The sequence below is a fragment of the Triturus cristatus genome, chromosome 11 (genome assembly GCF_964204655.1).
Source record: "Triturus cristatus chromosome 11, aTriCri1.1, whole genome shotgun sequence".
NCBI classification, from domain to species: Eukaryota; Metazoa; Chordata; class Amphibia; order Caudata; family Salamandridae; genus Triturus; species Triturus cristatus.
Genome location: NC_140594.1, coordinates 4586109 through 4608037, shown reverse-complemented (window position 1 = coordinate 4608037; position 21929 = coordinate 4586109). Strand labels below are relative to the sequence as shown.

The 21929-nt window shown below is 49.2% G+C and overlaps 1 protein-coding gene across 2 annotated transcripts in view; it reads left to right on the top strand.

Annotated features, from left to right (window-relative positions):
- The window catches only part of DHX37 (DEAH-box helicase 37), a 536866-nt gene that overhangs the window by 324905 nt on the left and 190032 nt on the right, over positions 1-21929 (top strand). For both annotated transcript variants that reach the window (XM_085634634.1, XM_085634635.1), the window contains exon 17: positions 7510-7621. In XM_085634634.1, the coding sequence (XP_085490760.1) occupies positions 7510-7621 (112 nt within the window). The remainder of the gene's footprint in view (positions 1-7509; positions 7622-21929) is intronic.

Below are 21929 nucleotides of genomic sequence, written 5' to 3'. Positions count from 1 at the left end.
GATACGTGGGTGCTAAGAAGGGGAAAGCTGTGCACAAACGGACCATCTCTCGGTGGGTCGTTTTGTGCATCAAAATTTGTTATTCCTTGGCAAAAAAGGACCCTCCTGTTGGGCTGCGAGTCCATTCTACTCAGGCCATGGCGGCTACTACTGCTTTGGGGCGGGGAGTCCCTTTGCAGGACATCTGTCAGGCGGCGACGTGGGCTTCGCTACACACGTTTGCCAGGCATTATTGCCTTGACAGCCACGTCCGGAGGGATGGCTTCTTTGGCCGTTCTGTCCTCCAGGACTTTCTGGTGTGATCTTGGTTCGCAGACCCACCACCGGGGATGGTATTGCTTGGGTATCTATTCTAAGGTGAGGAATCTAACTAACGTGTTTCTTTCAGATGAACAAGTTACTTACCTTCGGTAACGATGTATCTGTAAGAAACATTAGTTAGTTAGATTCCTCACCGACCCACCCATCCTCCCCGTTCTGCGAACTGACATCTAGGGTTAAGGTTATCCTTTTCAGGCCCCTAGATTTTATTTTTGGCACCAGTGTCAGTCTTTTGCATGGCTCTGCGTTCCTGGCGCGGAAAGCTATGTACAAGAACTGACGTCAGCGCGCGAGGGCGGCGTCTAAGTACTCCGACGTCATTCCGGCGCACGACACAGACGACGGACGCGGAGCCGCAGACGACGCCTAGCGACGCGCAAGGGGTATTGCTGACGAAAAATCTTCCGGATCCAGTCTGACGCCTGGGGATATTCTAAGGTGAGGAATCTAACTAACTAATGTTTCTTACAGATACATTGTTACCGAAGGTAAGTAACTTGTTCGTCCCTCCTGCAGGGCTTTGTGCTTGTGATACATACAGATCACCAGCCGCCGCCGGCTGCACGCACAAGCAATTACTCAGTCTGCACCGATAACACACAAAGAGTGCAATAATGAACGTGACGCCTCTCCCGCGGCTGTCCCTATTGCTCACTGGTGTAGAATATTATGTCTCTTTGCAAATATTTTAAAAGCACGGAGAAAGGAAACGGATGCAATTTATTTTGAGACAGCTATGCAGATTCTCTGCGGTTTTTCTTGCCTCTGCAGTTTTCCTGACCCTTCGCCTCCAGTCTTCGATAAGCTCCACAAGGTGTTTTTCCCTTCGCCCACGCCAGCTCCGTTGCGGTTCTCGTAGCCCTGCAGGCCAGTAAAATACTTCGGGTTCACTCAGTTGACTGCTGAATATATTCTGTCGCTGAGCAATAAGCTTTGTAAATTAACAAGGTCAGGATAGGGCGGGCAGAAAACTGTAAAATCAACAAGCAGCACTGAAAGCGATCGCTTTCACGATCGCTTTTGTAAAAAAAAACGCCCGCGAGTGGTGCGCTAATGGGCACGATAATTGAAAACATATGGGCTTTGGTGCGCGTAACAGACACCAATAGGCCATGGGCGGAGCAACGTGACCGCCTGTGGCCTATTGCGTGTTCTGTTACAAAACAACACTCACTCCAAGCCCAATCAGAGAAGTCCATAGGAAATGAACACGCATGAGCGTGTTCATTTCCAGGGGCCATTTCTAAAACCCCGTCAAAAGGACTCTCACTACGCGAACACTGCTGCGCAGTATAACGCTAGGCGCGAGACCTAAAAAGCTACTACGCTGCCATTATGGTCGCTAAAAGCCACTACTACACTTCACGCATTGCCCAGGCTAATAATAATTTAAAGGAAATATTTGCCATTGTACAAAGTTTTATGTCACCTAGCGCTCAGGTGCGCGCGACGCCAGTTTCAGAGTCCTGGTGCAACACGCTTTTTACGTTTTTCGTGGACAAAATATGCAGCATTCAAGCTACTTTCTCCGCCCCTGCTATGGGGCTTACAGCTTCCTTGTCTGGCCGTTTGGCTGTTGGTACGGCCTATACATTGTCAACCTTTGCGCAATTGATCTATCTGACACTCAAAATTCATAAAGCCTTGAAGTTGGGCTCTCCCAATGACCCTTGTGCCGCCAGACACCTGGCCGCTGCCATTATAAATCCTGAAGTCAACCAAATCATCAACATGTCCCTGCAGGAGGCCACGGTCCCGATATCTTGGAAGCAGGCACTGATTCTCCCTCTTCTTAAAAAGCCGTCTCTTGACCTATCGATACCCGTGAACTACCGTCCAATCTCGCTCCTGCCAAGTTTAGCTAAGGTTTGCGAGAAAGTAGTTACTAACCAGCTTACCAACTTTGTTGAGGTATCTGGCCTGTTACATCCAGCACAATCTGGCTTCCGAGCAGCTTACAGCACAGAATCAGCATTGTTAGAGGTGGCAGAGGCAATTCGGGAGTGTTTGGCTGCCGGCGGGAGCGCAGCTTTGGTTATGCTAGACCTCTTGGCGGCATTAGACACAGTGCCCCATTCCCTGCTCCTCAACTGCCTCTTGGAGATTGGCGTTGTCTGTTCTGTCTGTGGCTGGATCAGGTCCTTTCTCGAAGCTCAGGTCTGGCTTTCTCCATGTGCCTCTGTGCCTCAGCAGGTGGCTACTGGTGTCCCGCAGGGGTCATCCCTTAGTCCCCTCCTATTTAACATCCATGTTACGCTGCTGGTTTATCGAGCGGAGTCATTAGGGGCTAAGGTGATGGCCTATGCTGATGACACCCAGCTCCTGTTTTCTTGGGGAAGAGATGATGAATCAGTCCTGTCCGCGCAACATTGTCTAGCATCTGTCTTCCATTGGCTGGCCCAGGTTCAGCTGAAGTGCAACGAAGGGAAGTTGGAGGTTTTCCTGTACGGGACCTTTCCTGTCGACTTCAGAGAGAAGCTGTGGCCCTCTGGCTTCCCCCTGCCTAGTGCAGGGATTAATGCTGCAAAAAATCTAGGGGTCTGGTTCTCTGAGAACCTGAACTTTTCCACACAAGTCAGGAAGCTCGTCGGGACCTGTTTCGGCACCTTGAAACCGCTGAGAAAGTTTCTTCCCGGGCCTGCTAAAGAAATTGTGGTCCGTGCCCTGATTTTATCTCGCCTAAATGATGCTAATGCACTCTATGTGGTCATTCCTGGCTACCTCCTAAAGAAACTGCAGGTAGTCCAAAACTCCGCTGCCCGACTCCTGTTAGGCTTGTCAAATAGGTGCAGTGTGCGTGTTCATTTGCGCTCCTTGCATTGGCTCCCAGTGGAGTCCCAAATCCAATTCAAATGCTGGCCATTGCCCATAGGGCTCTCTATGGCAGGGGTCCCATCTACCTTCAGAAGAGATTTGCCTTTTATAATCCAGTGAAACAGTTGCGTTCCTCCTCTCAACTTCTGATGCAGACCCCTAGATTCAACCGCCAAAAGCTGGGCAGCTGTTCACTTGTCAGGAAAGCTAGCCTGGGTTGGAATGCTCTGCCCTTGGCGCTACGGTGCATTCAGGATCATGTGATCTTCAAGAAAAAGCTGAAAACTTTCCTCTTCTAGTTATCTTCCTGCTACATTTTTTCCTTTACCTCTGCAAGCGCCGGGACACTCTGCCGAGTAGCTGAGCACGATATAAATATATATAACATAACAATTAAGCAGCGAAATGGGCCTATAAGAGGAACACAGGTCAGCGGGTTTACCCGCTTCGTGGAGGACGATGATATTAGCCAGTCTATGATCCTTGGGAAGAATTTCTAACTCTTTATTTCTCGATACATGTCTGTGAAAAGGGGCGGTCGCATTCGCCGTTACTTTAAATAATTCTATAGGGATCCCATTGGGGCCCGACTCGTCCACCCCACCCCACCCCATACCCCCCTGAACCCCCCCCCCACTCCCGCGCAGATCATGGATGGCCTTCTCCACTTCGGTTACTGTGATGTCTCGGTCCAGGTCGGAGAATATTAGTCACACTTAATGCTCATGGGGTTAGTTAAGGATGGCCCACCTTTTCAAATCACCAACGGCCAACTCTTTCGCTCCAGGGACACATCTTGCAATCAATGCTGGCAACTCACTGAGAGTATTATATCATGCAATAAGAAGGGGCTGCGTTCCTCCTACTGTGCCTCCTCTGTGTCGTCTCCCGCTCAGGCCACGGCCCTCATGGCCCTACGATGTTGCTCTGGGCTGCTGCCTCCCCCCCTCGAACCGTTCCAACAATACAGTAATCCGGGGACGAACACCACTCCGGTCCACGCCGTCCCCCAGATGGGTGTTCTCGGTGCAGAGCGATTATCCGCTGTGGCAGCCCTTGTGCCTACCTGAGCGTATCAATGCCCGCTTTTGAGCTCCTGGCTCAGCAGGCTGCTTCAGCCCACTGGCTTCCACAATATCGGTCGGCGAGGCCCACGGGCTAGATCGCATTGGTTGGTGAAGGATTACCCGGGTCAGCCGCAAGTGCTTCAGGATAATAGCGGGGGGGGGGTCACTCTATGCTCTTGTTGCCAGAGCTCCGATCAAGTACGTCTGCTCAGTCGGCCATCCTGGCTTTTTAGCTGTAGACTTTTTACTCTTGTGCTAGATAGTTTCAAGGATTTCTTTTAGCTGCTATTTCTCCTCTCTTTAGGGGTGGGGTAACCCATTTACACCCTCCATGTTTATGATTAATAGTTTGGTCTTGAGTTGGGCCAAGGTCATCAAGAATAGAATTTAGGTTAGTGTTAAAGGAAGACACTAAGGTCATAGTCTGTAGAATCGACATGTCTGGCAAACGAGTTACAAGTTTTGGTAGAAGCAGCCGTAGCTGAAAAGATAATAGACCTGGTCTGGTTTCTTATTACCGTTCACTGGGTAGGGCTAGTTGCCTTTGAGGTGGTGATCATTAAACTTCAAAAATACAAAGAGGCTGGTCAGACCAGGGGATTTCTGAAGAGGCTGTACATTAAACCGAGTTGTTAGCAGCAAAGATTAGGTATAATAGATGGCCAGCAATGTAGCAAGTGCCAAACACCTGCTGCGTAGAATTAAAATATTTCAATATATTCCGGTCTTCATTGAACATAGGGTTGGTTAGGTTCTCGGCCTGATGTTAAAATCACTGAGAATAAGTAGCTCATCATAGCGGTAATGGATATTTTGCAGAGTTCTTGCAGCCAAGCACATTAATTCAAAGTGAGTCATGAAATTATGCAGGAGCCTATGGTGTTGCCAAGAGCTAGCGATAACCTTTCTGCCCCAGAGAATTGGAAACATGGAAGCTAGTAAACAGGTATTGTTTCTTTGTAAATAAATGATTCCTAAAACTCCTTTTTTCTGGTTGATCTTTTTGGCGGATGCTTGTAGGAAGATGGAACTAGCTCCTGCAGAATGGAGTCGCAATCTAATCCATCCATGTTTCGATGAAAAAGAGTAGGCGTAGTTTGTGATTATTGCATTATCACCCGCTGCCGAGGACTATACCGGTTGATGAAGGCCCTGAGTCTGAGCTACAGATGAGGGCCTGTACCGAAGGAGAGGATCAAGGTAGGACACACATTTGCCCTACAATTAGTTTTTTTTACAACTTTTTATTGCAATGAAAAAAACGCACTACAGCAATGACCGCTACCATCAGCCTATACAGCATTATGATACATCGACAGAGAGCCTTTACAGGTGCTGTTTGCGTCCCAGGCGCTACTCCCTGCCCACTATCTTTCTCGGCAGTGCTATTACCGTCGCTTCTATTGCTCCTCAGCATTCAAATTAAATCTCCCAACAGGTGTACACAGCATTCCCCCTGTTCTCATTCCATTTACCCCACACCTTCGTCCATTTATGCAGACACCCTCTCCCCTCATAAACTACCTTCTCCGCCTGCATGCACCAATCCATGTCCTATTACCAGTCCCGCAGTGTCGGTGCAGAGGTAGCTCTCCACATCCTTGCTATATTTCATTTGGCTCTAGTGAAACCAATGGTGGCCCACAGTTTCTCAGCTGCTGAGAGATCACTTGTTTCTTGAGCCCTACAATGATATAGGCGTTCTCTAGTATCTTTCAGTTTTATCCTGAACTCCCCCACCAGGGCCAATGGAGAGATTTCCATTCTGGTTTAATATGTTGGGTTTTGCTAAGTTCTGGCACTTTGGTGCTTCCTGATTTTCTGGTCTTTGCAGCCTGGTGAGTAGAGTTTTCAGTTAACAGTGTAAACTGATCTCTGAAAATTGCATCCCACAGAACAAACGTGAGCTAAGTAAGCTATCCTTCTAACATAATCCCTAGGTAGCTGAACTATACAAACCATACAAATGTGTAATATGGTTCATCTGAAAAAACACTATTTTAATTCTCTTCAGACTGAGGGTAGATGGAAATATGGGCTTAAATATTGTATTGTGGAATTTCAGTAGTACTTACTTCCTCCTCTTGAGGCCACAGTACATTCTCCAACAGTAGGCAGTCGCCCGACCTTCAGTGCCAGTCGATGCTCTACAGTCTGGTCTGTGGCATCGTCTCTCTCTTCTACAAGATAGTTACAATCTGCGACTAGTGTCTCTGCACCGCTCACCGCCATTGTCTGCATTAAGCACTTCCAGGCAAGCTTCACTGTGCACCTTAGAAGCACGCCTGAACTGTAACAAGCTGGTTACGATTAAGGTGCACAATTCATCTAAACAAACCCGTTGAATATTACAATTTCAAAATAAAAAATGAGCTTCAAATTGTGATTTAGTAAAAGGCTCATCTGTCTTCTGTCCAACCTCCTCCCTAGTTCTAATCGAATGCAACATTATGTTCAAGGGGGAACGTGTATGTACATATGGTTTTATCTGCGTAAGAGCCTGGTGATTAAGGCTGCACGTCGGGGCTCTTTTCTTCAGTCGAGCACCTTGACTAGCCTTCTCATTGCTTTGAGGGGTTGTGTATGGAGCGTGGTAAGCGGTAGTTGTGATGCTAGTCCAAGTCATGAATAGTTTACCAAACACCAGCGTTACTGCGGGCCAGTGTAAACCTTCAGCTGCCTCTAAGTTCTGGTATGATGTCAGTGGGATCTCTTTGCGAAGGATTGCTGCCTTGAAGCACCTTCCCCTGATGTGGAAGAGTTAGCTGATGATGCATTGATAGAGCCATTATCCACAGATCTCCTGGTTAGGCTCCAGATTTGGTTTCATATTTCTCGGTGCTAGCCCAGTGAAGTCTAAAGTTGCAGTGAGTAGAATGGAAGGAGAGGCTGAGTGTACCAGGAATAGTCTGTAGTGACTTCCCTTTGGAAAGGTCCCTAGAACTCTCTGCCTCTCGGTGACACTGGAAAGTGAGCGTTCCTCAGACACTGATAGCAAGTCCATCCGTTCGACTTCTCACTTGTTTGTGAGACGAAAACCTCTTGGACGTACGTTTACTGGGGGCCGATGGTCATGGGTTGTTTCCTTGTCCATCCTCAGTGAGTGCTTGAAGTATCGGTAAGTGTATGGATGTGTCAGTTTCCATAAACCTGCCACTGAATATTGGGGTGGGCGGGGGTTCATTTTAAGGGTATTAAAAGTCTGGCCTGAAGATTGTTAAATCTGCAGTATTTCGGTTTAACCTAAGTTCCAATACTGAGTGTGACTTCTGGTATAAAGTTAGTTAAACACTTTCTTTTTCATCAGGTTGTATTCTTCAGCAGTGTTTAGCGATTTTGAAGAGTTTTCGCCTCCTGAAATCACGCGGCGACCGGTAGAGGACTTAGTTCTTCAGATGAAAGACCTGAACATTGAAAAGGTTAGTTCAGAATTTGTTGTCATCTCTAATTTGTTTGAATTCCTAATTATTGATTTGTCTTCAGCACTTGTCTATTCAGTAACAGACCAAGTGTTGACTACCTTGCAAACCCCACCTGATGGTATGGTTAGGTGTTGTTGATCAGCCTAATCAAACAAGCAGATGTACTGAGATATCTGGTCCAACTCTGTCTTACCTTAGAGAAAAAGGAAAAGCACACATTATTTATTAGACACTTGGTTCTCGTTGAGTGTGGCTTTTTCTCAGGTTTGCAGATGTTCCATGCTGAATTTTATCCACAGATGCCATTTGACAGCAGACACAGAGCAGTTCAAGTGAAGGTAAAGGCGGTAACTCATGAGAGGTTGGTTGTACTTCAAGGGTAGACCTGGTCAAACTAGGAGGTGCTGTCTGTCTGTCCTCTACTGGTAGGTCGCTGAATGTGTCATCACCACCACCTATGCTATCTAGCATTTCTCTGTCTTTCCTCATTTCAATAAACCCACATTATTCCTGGTGTCAGCGGTGTAAAATGTAAAAACTAAGCCATTGTCATAGGTATGAACTGCTTTTCAATATTTGTGGGACACTGTACACGGCCAGAGTGGACGTGGCGCGGTTGCTGTCTCGCAGATGCATCTGATTGAGGTGCCCGTCTTCTTTCTTTTACAAACTGACACCCCGTCCAGGACTCCCCGGAGGGTATGGAGCCACCAGCCTCTCCAGCACTTCAGAGAGAGTGGTGTGAGTGCCCTCTTTCTTGCATGGTATGCCTCCACACTTTTTGCTGAATTGCTGATGTTCTTAGACTGTGTGCCCTGGGCTCCTGCTAACCAGGTGCCCAAGACCTGTGTTCTTTCCCTAAACCTACATTGAAGCCTAAACCCAATTGTCATCTCTGGCCAAATGTCAGCCCCTTGTAAATGGTACCATAGGTACCCTACCCATGGCACTGTGACCAGAGAAGGCCCCTAAGGCCTGCAGCACTTATTGTGCTACCCTTAGAGGCCCTGTACCCTGACACACACACACTGCCTTTGCAGGCTGAGTGTCTGGGTGCAGAACAAAACAAAGAGATGACATGGCACATATCTCTGTGTGCCATGCCCACAAACCGCTGCCCTGGCATACATCAGTCATCCCTCTAGCTGGGTACCCTATGCCAGTGGTGAGGGTACAGGTGCATGAGCCCTGTACCCCTACAGTGCCCAGGTCCATTCCTGGGCCCTGTAAGTGCAGCGCTGCCATTAAGAGTATATGGTGCTGGGAGATTGTCATTACGAACTCCACAGCACCATATTGGCTGCACTGAAGACTGGGAAGTTTGGTATCAAACTTCTCAGCACATTAAACCCACACTGATGCCAGTGTGGGATTTAATGTAAAATGCACCACAGAGGGCATCTAAGATGCCCCCTGAAAAACGACCAACTACCAGTGACCTGACTGAGTGACTACGCAGGCTGCCACCACCAGACATGTTTCTGGATCCCTGGGTCGAGAGCTTGCTGCTCTCGGGGGCCTGAAACAATGCACATCCTGGGGCGAGGTGCCAAGCCTCCTCCCCAGGATGGGCAGGGTTCACGAAGGAGAAGCTTCAAAGGCATGCCGCCTTTGTGAAGCTCTCCAGACCACTTGCTGTACTCAGCAACTGGTCCCCACTGGTTCTGCCCCCCCCCCCCCTTTGGGCAGTAGACCTTTCGGGGAAAAACAAAGTGAGGAAGAGAGGTGTGCCCACCTCTACCAACTCCACCCCTAAGGTGGGGGAGGCGAGGTGAAGCACAACCTCGAGTCCCCGCCATCTTATGGATGGGGGGACCAAGCCAACCAGGAACAGGTTTCTGCCCCCTCCCACTGGAGAGTGGCAGAATAGGGGGTGTACCGACCCCAGGGAAGGGACCCATTGGTCCCTGCCCTTTACCTACCTGTAACGCCCCTAAATTTATTATTTAGGGGCACCTTGAACCTTCCTTCCTCAGATCCAGAAACCACAAGAAAAGAGGGACGAGAAGCCGTGCAGAGCTAACAAGAAGACGACGCCCACTGACTTGGCCCCTGCCCTACACACCTGTCTCCCCTCGAACCTGCTCCTGCGAAACCCCAGCGTGTCCGGCGGCCAGTAACCACAAAAACCCTGGAGGACCTGCCTGCATTCACTTTCCAAGCTGCTTCTCCTGTGAACACTGGACGTGTTTGAACTGCAGCTTCTGGTGCCAGCCAGAAACCGCGAATCCAGCACACTCTGCACCCGTCGTGCCCGGCCTGTGTTTGAGTGAACAAACACCACAAGGAGGTCCCCCCGGCGATCCTGACCCGAGATCCAGCAACCCCTGACCTGCCTCAAGCCTCCAGACGACGCCTGCAGCCTCAATCCAGGAGGCCCCCCCCCCTACCGCGACCAGAGCGGGTAAGAAAATCCGACATCCAAAGGCACCCCTGCACCCGACGCCCCACGGCCTTGTGTGCCCAACCCAGTAGTGCCTAACCATCCCTCTACATCCCAACTTACACCTCGAAGTGGTGGTCACTCCTGGAAGATCTTCGTCCCCGAGCCTGCAGTGTTTCTTTGTCCTGGAGAATCTCAATTGAATTCAACAGGGCACCCGACCTCAAAACTGCACCCTGCACTCTGCTGCCCTAACGCCGCTGAGGGTGTCCCTTTGGTGCTAACTTGGTCCTGAGCTTAACCCTAGGAGCTTTCCTCCCACAACCCTGTGGCCTGCTTGCCAGCAGCCACCAACCGGAGTCCCCTGTCCCCCATAGGATAACATTGGGCCTCAACACTCTGCACCCGGCCGCCCAAGTGCTGCTGAAGGTGCAACAGCAGTGCATCACTGACCCTGGGAGACCCCCGAGTCTAACCCCAGAACCCTAACTCAAAAGTCCGATTACTTACCTTGAAACCAATAACTCATTTTTCCTCATAGGATAACATTGACACTTTTTCTCTCAAAAAGTTTCTAAGTGTCGACTTTTGAAAACTGCAAATATTCCTTAAAAATCAGCCGATTCACCAAAACGCATTTTCTCAACTGTTTTCAGGAAATGTCCCAGTACTGAATCCAGGATCCAGCACTGAGTAAGAAAAACTAACGATAACCTAACTTACCTGCTAAGTGAATTTCCTCCCATAGGATAACATTGGTGATTCTTTATGAAAAAGTTTCTAAGTGTCAACTTTTGAAATACAATAATATTCCTTAAAAATCATACCTTTAACCAAAATGCATTTACTCACCTGCTTTCAGGAAATGTCCCAGGGCTGAATCTAGGATCCAGTCCTGTGGTTAGAAAAGTAATCTGAAAAGTAACTAACTGCATTTTACTTAAAAAGCCCATTCACTTGAACGTACTATACCTGCAATGTGTTGCAAACTGCTTTCTTAAACCTGTAATCAAAACCAGTTTCAGTTATACTGCAATTCTGAACTGTGTTCAAACAAGTCAATTACTACGGCAAAGTATTTATATGCTTACCTGTACCAGGCTTGCTTGGTTCTAGAAATAAAACAACAGTATATTTTTTTTATACAAAACAATTGGCCTAGAGTTCAGTTCTTGAGTGTGTGAGACCATTTGCTGACTGAGTGTGTACATTAAATGCTTTACACTGTCCTCTGATACTGCCTTACTGCTCGACCAAGCTACCACTTTAGAGAGTAAGGTTCTATCTAACTTTAACCTCTTCCAAACCTTTAGAGACCCTTGGATTCTATACACACTGCACCTCACTTTGGTGCAGTATATATAGGGTCAGTTTCTTACAGCCTGTCTCCCCTCAAACCTGCTCCTGCCAAATCATGGTGTGTCCTGCAGCCAGCAACCTCAAAAACCCCGAAGGACCTGCCTGCCTTCAGTTCCAAAGACTGCTTCTCCCGTGAACACCAGATTTGTTCAACTGCAACCTCTGGCAGCAGCCGTAGACCGCGAATCCAGCCCACTCTGCCCCCGCCGAACCCGGCCCGAGCTCGAGTGGAAAAACACCACGAGGAGGTCACCCTGGCAATCCTAACGAGATCCGGTGACCCCTGACCTGCCTGCAGCCTAAATCCAGAAGGCCCCCCAACCATGACCCGGAGCTGGTAAGATGATCTGACCCCAAAAGGCACCCCTGCACCCGACGCCCCACGGCACACGGTGCCGAACCAACCCCTAACTTCCCAACTTACCTCTCGAAGTGGTGGTCGCACCCAGAAGTCCTTTGTCTCCCTGGCTGCAGTGCTTTTGCAAACAGGAGGTTCTCCATAGAAAACAACAGGGTACCCAACCTCGAAACAGCACCCGGACGCCCTAGTGCCGCTGAGGGTGCACCTTTTGTGCTACTTTGTTTCCCTATTTGCCCTGACCTAAACCCTAGGAGCTTTGCTCCCACAACCCAGTAGTTTGCTTGCCAGCATCCACCAACCGAAGGCTCACTGTTCCCCATTGGATAATATTGGGCCTCAACACTCTGCACCCTGCCGCCTTAGTGCCGCTGAGGGTGCCACCAGTGTGCATCATTGACCCTGGGGGACCCCTGAGTCTAACCCCAGAACCTTAACTCCCACAGTCGATAACGTACCTGTGAACCGATAACCTGTTTTTCCTTCATAGAATAACATTGACAATTTTCTTCCAAAAAGTTTCTATGTGTGGAGTTTTGAAATCTAAAAATCTTCTTTGAAAATCGCACGAATAACCAAATTGTATTTACTTACCTGTTTGCAGGAAATGTCCCAGTGCTGAATCTAGGTATCCAGCACTGAGTTAGAAAAGTATCGTAAAAAGTAACTTCCCTTTAATTTACTGAAAAAGCCTATTCATTCCAATGTACTGTATTTGCTAAGTAGTGCAACCTATTTCATCCCCTGTAAATCAAACAAAGGGCAATTCCTGTTGCATTTTCAACTGTTCTACAATCAGCAACTTAATACTGTAAAATATTTAATGCTTACCTGTGCCAGGCTTGCTTGGTTCTAAGAATAAAACAACAGTATATTTTTGTATACAAAAACAATTGGCCTAGAGTTCAGTCCTTGAGTGTGTGAGACCATTTGCTGAGTGTGTACAACAAATGCTTAACACTGTCCTCTGATACTGCCTTACTGCTCGCCCACGCTACCACAAACGGAGAGTAAGGTTCTGTCTAACTTTGAAGAATGCCTGACTAATAGCATCATAAAGGCAGAAACATGTTGACCTCGCACAATGGGATATAACTGAGCAATCTATCCAGTTTACACATCCCACACCTTTTTTGAGTGTGTCTGATTGGCCAGCTGATACATTATTTTTGGACACAATCTAAGCATTTTTAACCACTACACTCTCACATTCACTTGTCACCCAATCACAGAAACCGGGGGGGGGGGGGGGGCTGGGGGGGGGAGGCATTCGGCCCCTTCTGGTGGTGCCCGATGATGAAGCCTGTCACCAACTAGGTTGGTGAGTGAGGGCTTTCTATAGACCTCTGGGGTCACCTGGACTCTATGCACACTATTCCTCATTTTGGTGTAGTATATATAGAGCCAGTTTCCTAGAAGTGGCAAAGATTATTTTTCAGTATTGGGCAATTTGGGGACATTCCCGCCTGTATACCCTCCGGGGTGATTAGCTGCACTCTATAAATTCACATAACATTTCCAGACCATGTGAAAGAAGTGTACCTGTGGTTCTGAGTAGCATCAGCCGACTGGGGCTTGCCAGTGTGCCCACCTGCTGTAGTCATAAGGGCATCGGGTAGGTTGTGTGCAGGAAATTAATTTGCATGTGACTGAGCCTTGAGGAGACAATCAATACCCTTCCTGACCTGCATTCATCACTTGAGTAAACGTCCTGCAAGGGACCCCTTCTTGACCTGCATGAATCCCTCAAGTCAGTGTCCTCAGGGGGCCCCTTCCTGACCTGCATGCATCCCTAGAGTCATTGTCATAGGGGGCCCCTTCCTGACCTGCATGCATCCCTCAAGTCAATATCATCAGGGGCCCCCTTCCTGACCTGCACGCGTCCCTCGAGTCAATATCATCAGGGGGCCCCTTCCTGACATGCATACTACCCTCTAGACAATGTAATCAGGGGGCCCTTCCTGACCTGCATGCATCCCTCGAGTCTAATGTAATCAGGGGGCCCCTTCCTGACCTGCATGCATCCCTCTATTCAATGTCATCAGGGGCCCCTTCCTGACCTGCATGCATCCCTCGAGTCTAATGTAATCAGGGGGCCCCTTCCTGACCTGGATGAATCCCTCTAGTCGGTGTCATCAGGGGGCACCTTCCTGACCTGCATGCATCCCTCTAGTCCATGTCATCTGGGGCCCCTTCCTGACCTGCGTGCATCCCTCAAGTCAATGTCATCACGGGGCCCAGCCATCCTTCCCAGCTGGACCGCAGTGGTGCAAACAGGTCTGGTGAGTTAAGTATGAGGGTTTGTCAATCAGAGAGATGCCCTTCTCTTTTATAGGGCCCGTGAGGATTCAGGATTTTGGGGGGCTGTATTCTGGAACTGCACCAAGTGAGTTGACCTGTTGCTCAAGGGCATGGCACAGTTTTGGTATTTTAAGAATTGGGATTTATCAAATGTGTCTTCTGCTTGAAGTGATTGGTATGATTTTTATTTTAAAACATACTTTATTGGATACCACAATGGAATTGCAATGTGACGTATTTAGTACATATGGCTTTTTATCTCTTTGTTGTTTCCCCCAACGTATACTTGGCACATCTATACGCATAATCTACTGTTCGGTTTCAAAGGCTCCTTGCTGAATATCCACCTCTGGGGCCATGTAATGATTGTGTATAATTGAAATACAATATATCTACAAAAGTAGTTGCACTAAGTATGTTTAAATGTAACAGAACTTAACATTTCGAAACGTCCCCCCACCATCCACCCTCCCTCCTGGTCTGCTGTTACTTGTATGGTTTGTGGCCTATTAGTACTATCAACATAGCATTACTGGCCCTTCTCTGCCTGTGCTCGGTTGTATCATGACTAGGATCTACAAATATTCTTGACGTACATTACTTAAAAAGTTTAAGTGTGTTATTGGATGGGGTGACCATGTGTAGGAATAAGGTCCAACTGTTTAAAATCTTCCATCATATGGTCCCAGTCCATACAAATGGGATGATTCCCTCGCCTCTTCTCAGTGCCGCGCTTTCGGCACTGCCCCATTGTCTCATATCTTCCTGCCATACAGTCAATGAGCGACATCTAGGGGATTTCCATCTCATGGTGATGATTCTCACAGCCAGTATAAGGGCCAGGTCCAGGAACCGTAATTGTACTTTCAAAGCCGTAGTGCGTTTGCGGAGCCCCATAAGGCATTCCAGGATACTGTCCTGAACTATTAGGTGCGTAACCTCTCCCAAGGAATGCCGGATTCCGCACCAATAGTCATGGATGCACGGGCATGCCAAACATATGGGTAAAGTCCGCTTCGTCACCCCTGCATCGGGGGCAGCAGTGTTGGGCCTCTGGGAACATGCGGTGTATTCTCTTAGGGGTTAAGTAGGATCTGTGTAGTACCATTGTTTGAATGAATTTAAGTTAGACGTTGCGGGATACCCTCTTGGGATGTTCGAGCATGCTCGCCCAGGCTTTATCAGTGAGTTCTGTGTTTGCATCCTCCGCCCACTTTGTTCTAAGAGTAGTGAGTGCAATAGATGCTTGCGCCCTAATACCTGTGTATATCCATTTGACCAGGTGGCCCCCTTTCCCCATGTAGTACAACAAATGAACCAGTTCATGTTGTGGAGTTTCTGTGCGTTGTGGCGCCCATGTTTCTTTAATATCGTGAGATACTCCTGCAAAATATAGGCGTTCTGGTGCTCCAGTGGCCTGTACGAATGTGTCGTAGTCAAGGAGGACACAGTCGCCAAAGAACGACCCGACATCCTCCACGCCCGTCTGTGTCCAGGCATGTAGTCTGGCCTTCGTAAGCCCACCCCCAGGGATGGGAATGCCCAGTAATGGGATGTTAGTCGCATAAGGGGTTGCTCCGGAAGTATACAGTAGAGCTTTTCTCCAACATTGTAATGCAGTCTTAAGCAGTGAGGGCCCCCTCCGATGGGATTTTGGCTTTTGGCAGGATTAAGGAGTGTAGTGTACCCCATTGGTGTTCCTGGACATATATCCAATTTCTTGTAGGTTCCTACCTGCTGTCCAGTAGGACAGCCACTGGAGTTGGCATAGTAGTAGGCCATGAAATCGGGACCCCCTAGACCTCCCTTGTGGGACTCTAATTGTAGTTTCTGGAGACTCACTCTCCGGCGGCCCTTACCCCAAATGAGTTCTATGAGGATAGTGTTCAAGGTGCGGAAGATTGAGTGTGGGACTACCAGGGGCAGACTCACGAAGAAATATAATAGCTGGGGCAGCATCAACATCTTAGAAATGGCGATCCGCCCCATTACTGAGAGCGATAGGGCTATCCAAAAGGCGACACTCGAGCGTAGAGCGGTCATGGCCTTCAACAGATTGCCTTCTAGTTGATCTGCCGGTGCCCTATACACTTGTATTCCTAAATACTTAAATGTTGTGTGAGCTACGGGTAAAGTATAAATACCGAATTGTGTCATGTCTGTGCGGGGTCCGTCTTGAAAATAGAAGGCATTCGATTTCGTAGTATTAATAGCAAGGCCGGAAATACTTTCAAAGGTGGAAAATATAGTGGGGAGAGGTTCAGCTTCAGCAGTCAGATCGCGTAAATAAAGGAGGATATCGTCGGCGTATATTGAAATCAGGTGAGCGTTGCCATCAATGAGTATTCCCCACTGCTCGGCTGATTTTCTCAGGGCTATCTCCAGGGGTTCCAGCGCTAGTACAAACAGCAGGGGAGACAAAGGGCATCCCTGCCGTGTACCTCTGTGTATCGTGTACTCCCGTGAAATATAATCGCCGTAGAGCAGCGAAGGTGTATCCCCATGTTATGGAATCAAAGGCTTGGCGTAAGTCCAGCGCCAGACAGCCAGCTGCCTGATATGCCCTCGGGGTAGCTGTCATGATGTAATGTAAATGTTCAGTGTTGAGGGACGTGCTGCGATTCGGTAAAAAACCTGCATTGATCACTATGTATGAGGGTGTTTAAGTATGGCTGTATGCGGTTTGCTAGTGCTCTGCTCAAGATGAGACGACCAGCGCCTGCATAATGGATTGTGGCAAATGTCCAACCTCTAGTGCTGCCTTATATACTTCTTCTAATTTAGGGGCCAGGGCATCTACATAAGTTTCGTAAAATTCTATGGGCAGACCGTCTATACCGGGCGCTTTGTTATGATTTAGGCCTTTGATCGCTGCCGGATTTCATGTTGGGTTATGGGGCCTGCGAGTTCCTTCTGTATATACGCCGGCAGAGAGGGGATTGTTAAGCTTTGGAAAAAGTCTTCCATTAACGTGTCATTAAGATGCGCTGGGGCCGCATAGAGGTCACTAAGATAATTACAAAAAGGCTAATTTATCTCGAGTTGAGTGTAGACTGGTCCTTTGCTCGGTGTGTTGATGTGTGTGATGATTGGCGGTCCTGGTCTGTCCCGTACTCTGCGGGCTAGTAGTGTCCCGGCCTTGTCTGCCTCAACGTGCTTCGGTTGTGTAAAGGCACTATAATCAATAACCCGTAGAGTTTCTAGCGTTTCAGCGTGGCTAATGTGGCATTCTGTAAGGCATCTCGTTTTTCTGGATCCGTCACTGCCTCCGGTTCTAAGGTATTCATTAGGTTTTCTACACTAATCAGGCGTTGATGTATCTCTTGTCTGGCCCCCACTACCTGCCCAATGGCAGTCCCCCGCACCACTACTTTAAGTGCGTCCCACTCTATGAGATCGGAGGAAGCTGTATTTCAGTTTTCAGACAAGTAATTATTAATGGTGGTGGAAATAGCTGTGCGGAATGTAGCATCCTCCAACAACTGGGGCCGCAGTTTCCAGGTAGGCACTGGGATCGGCACTTTCCCCCAGGTAAGTGTAAGCTCTAGGGGATTGTGGTCCGAGAAGGTTTTGGCTAAGTAAGTGGATTGACTGACATTTGTGGCAATTGTGTTTGTACATGAGAATCTGTCTATCCTGGTGTGGAGGTGATGGACCGTCGAATAAAAGGAATATTCTGTTCGAGGCATATGAGCTGCAGATTGTACACTTAGCATAGGTCGCCATCTGGTGTTGGGCCCGGATGTTTGCAGTTTGTTTTTCTTCTTGGACCGTCTTTGGAAGTCACGAGTTTGGTGACTCCTCCTTCGGTCCGTACTGCGCATGGGCTTCGGCTCCATCCTCAGATTGTTTTTTTCCGCCATCGGGCTCGGATGTGATCCTTCGTACTCCGGCTTCGAACTTCTACGGTTCCAGCCTCGACGGAAAATCCTCGATTCTTCGAGTTCCTTCATCATCTTCATCTCTCGAAGCGGCACTTTTTCCATCCCGTACATCGACACCGGCCTTCGGGCCCTCCGCGACTCCGGTCCCGGCCGATGGAAAGGACTCCGTTTAAAAAGTGCCCAAAATGTGGGTCTAAATTTCCCCACACCGACCTCCATCAGGTGTGTAACCTTTGCCTCTCTCCGGAACACGAGGCTCGAGACTGCCCCGCCTGCAAGTCTTTTCGATCGAAGAAAACGATCCGGGATCGAAAGGCTCGACGCACCATGGCGCACTCATCCTCGACAGTTCCACCGGACATCTTCGGAGACGACGCCGAAGCTTCGGGGCAGACACACACCGAACTGGGAGAAGACATCGTCAGCGCTTCCGAGGCCGACGACTCCGACCTGGAGGACGTAACACCAGGACAGCGGGCCGTGAGTACAATGCCCCCTCCCAGCCCCGCACCGAAAACCAAAGAGACTCCGGTTACTCCCTCGCCTGCCGGCCTGGGCAAAACCAAAACCAAAGCCTCGATCACCCCACCTTCGGGCCCGGTGTCGAAGCACTCAAAGTCTCACGGCAGCTCGGGATCGAGCCAGCCGACGCCCGGTGCCGATAAACACCACTCGGCACCGAAGCCTGCAAAATCCAGCTCGACTCCGAAACCACCGGTGCCGAAGCCTGGACACTCGGCGCCGACCAAACACAAACAGAAATCGGTCGGCACCGACGCTCCGGCGCCGAAACAGCATTCGACGCCGAAACACACGGAGACCTCCAAAAAGCAGGGCGTACACAGAACATCGAAACCTCCGGTTCCGAAATCGCCGGTGCCGACAGACGACTCGGCGCCATTGGCTCTGTTTACACCAGACCCTTTACAAAAGACTTTGTCCAGAGATCCAAAGACTGGCCTTTTGACTGTGATTACTAAGAAGCGTCGCCTTGAGGCTCCGGCTCCTCCTCCTCCACCCAAAAAGAGGGACTCAGCTACTTCTCCCCTTAGAGTACCCTCCCCACTGCCACCCCCCCTCCCACCACCACCCCCTCCACCTTTACCTCACTACGATCCGGCCCCATCCCCAGACCCGGATGACGGGGACCCGGACAATGACCCAGGGGACGCCCCAATGGATCCCACTCCACCAGGGACCCCAGATCCATGGGAGGATTATAATAACCCTGATGTACCCAATGTACCTCAGGACGACCTATACCCATCAAGGCCGTCTCCTCCAGAGGACTCTTTAGGGTTTCACCATTTAGTGCAGAGAGCAGCACACTACCATGGGGTGGACATGCACACGGAACCAGTGGAAGAAGACTTCCTACTGGATACATTTGATTTACAAGATCGTTCCACTGCTATTTTACCCATGCTTAAGGGTGTCACCAAGCACGCTACAGAGGTATTCAAAGACCCTGTCAGAGCCAGAGTACTAAACCCTAGAATAGAGAAGAAGTACAAGGCGGCACCCACAGACCCTGCATACATCAAGGGCCCTGCTCCTCTAGATTCCCTAGTTGTCTCCACAGCTAGAAAGAGGGCTAACTCCCAATCTTCAGGAGATGCCCCACCACCAGACAAGGAATCTAAACTTCTGGACGCGTCTGGTAAACGCACCGCCTACCAGGCTGCAAACATGTGGCGCATTGCAAATACACAAGCACTGCTTGCGCGATATGATAGAGCACACTATGATGAATTAGAGGCTCTTATGCAGCACCTTCCAGAGAAATACAAACGCCAAGCTCATGACCTGATACAGGAGGGCAAACTAATCACAAACACCTCCATTAAGTGTGCCCTCGATGCAGCAGACACTGCTTCTAGAGCCATAAACACCAGTGTCCTGCTTCGACGCCATGCCTGGCTCAGGATATCAGGGTTCAAGCCTGAGGTCCAGACATCAATACTTAATCACACCTTTGACCAGCAAACACTCTTTGGCCCAAAGGTAGACGAAGCGCTCGAAAAAATGAAGAAAGATACAGACACAGCGAAGTCTATGGGAGCGCTCCAGACCCAAGCCTCTAAGCGTTCCTTTCGACGCTCGTCCTTTCGTGGCACAGGTAGAGGCTCCTCCACCGATAATGCCTCTACCTCCTACAAATCCCCTCCTCAAAATACCTTTTCAAAGGGCAACCAAAGAGGTGGTTACAGAGGCAACAACAATAAGGGCAGGGGCAAAACCAACAATACCCGTTCTGCCACCCCACCCGCACAATGACTCCCCTTCACTCCCCCCAGACCATTCCACTCCGGTCGGGGGCAGACTACAAGATTTTATCCACGTATGGGAGTCCATAACATCGGACAAATGGGTGACCCAAATCATTCGGTCAGGGTACTGCCTCGAGCTAACATCTACCCCACCCAATATCCCACCAAGGCACCGTCCAATGTCCCAAGAGCATTCCACACTGCTCAAACAAGAGGTACTCTCGCTCCTCCAGAAACACGCCATAGAGCAGGTACCCGACAATCAACGAAATCTAGGGGTCTACTCCCTATATTTCTTAATCCCAAAGAAAGACGAGACCCTCAGACCCATTCTGGATCTCCGGCCTCTAAATGCCTACATACATTCAGACCACTTTCACATGGTCACCTTACAACAAGTCCTCCCACTCCTCTGCCAGGGAGACTTTCTCACAACACTGGATCTGAAAGACGCGTACTTTCACATTCCAATACACCCCTCTCACAGAAAATACCTCAGGTTCGTGGTGGACGGGCAACATTACCAATTCAAGGTTCTCCCCTTCGGGGTCACCACTGCACCACGGGTGTTTACCAAATGCCTAGCAGTAGTAGCAGCACACCTCAGACGTCAACATGTTCACGTCTTCCCTTACTTAGACGACTGGCTCATAAAAGCCGCGTCCTACCACCAATGCGTGCAACATACAAACAGCACCATCCAACTGCTTCATCAGCTAGGCTTCACGGTGAACTACCAAAAGTCCCACCTCATACCATCTCACACAAAGCAATATCTCGGGGCCACCATAGACACCTCAAAAGGTATTGCCTATCCAAACTCAGCCAGAATCACAAGCATTCTAGCCTTACGCAAAATATTCCTTCCTCAACACTCTCTACCAGCAAGAGTGTTTATGAAGCTCATAGGGATGATGGCGTCTTGCATCTTCATAGTGCCCCATGCAAGACTCCACATGCGTCCACTTCAGGAGTGCCTAGCACAACAGTTGAACCAGGCCCAGGGTCAGCTGACGGATCTGGTGTTGGTGGACGGCCGCACACATCACTCTCTGCAGTGGTGGAACACCACAAACCTTTCCAAGGGACGGCCGTTCCTGGACCCGGTTCCCCAAGTGACTCTAACAGCGGACGCATCGCTCTCCGGCTGGGGAGCGCACCTCTTACACCTCACAATGCAAGGTCTATGGACGCCACAGCAAAAAACGCTCCACATCAACCATCTGGAGCTTTTGGCGATCTTTCTAGCCCTAAAATCTTTCCAAAAGCAGATTTCAGGCAAAGCAGTCCTCATTCGCACAGACAACATGACTGCGATGTATTATATACAGAAACAGGGGGGGACACACTCTCCCCAGCTCTCCCGCTTAGCCCAGAGCATATGGAGATGGGCAATTCCCCAAAACATTTTTCTCCTGGCACAACATGTTCCAGGCGTACAAAACACCATAGCAGATCTGCTCAGCAGACAGACTCAACAACTACACGAATGGGAACTGCATCCACAAGTTCTTCACCCATTCTTCCGACAGTGGGGGCATCCTCAAATAGACCTCTTCGCCACCCACGAAAACAAAAAATGCCCAAGCTTCGCCGCCAGATACCCACACCCATTGTCCAAGGGCAATGCGATATGGATGAACTGGTCAGGCAGATTTGCATACGCCTTTCCACCTCTCCCACTAATTCCATTAGTGGTCAGGAAACTACAACAGCACTCCCTCACACTCATTCTGGTAGCTCCGACGTG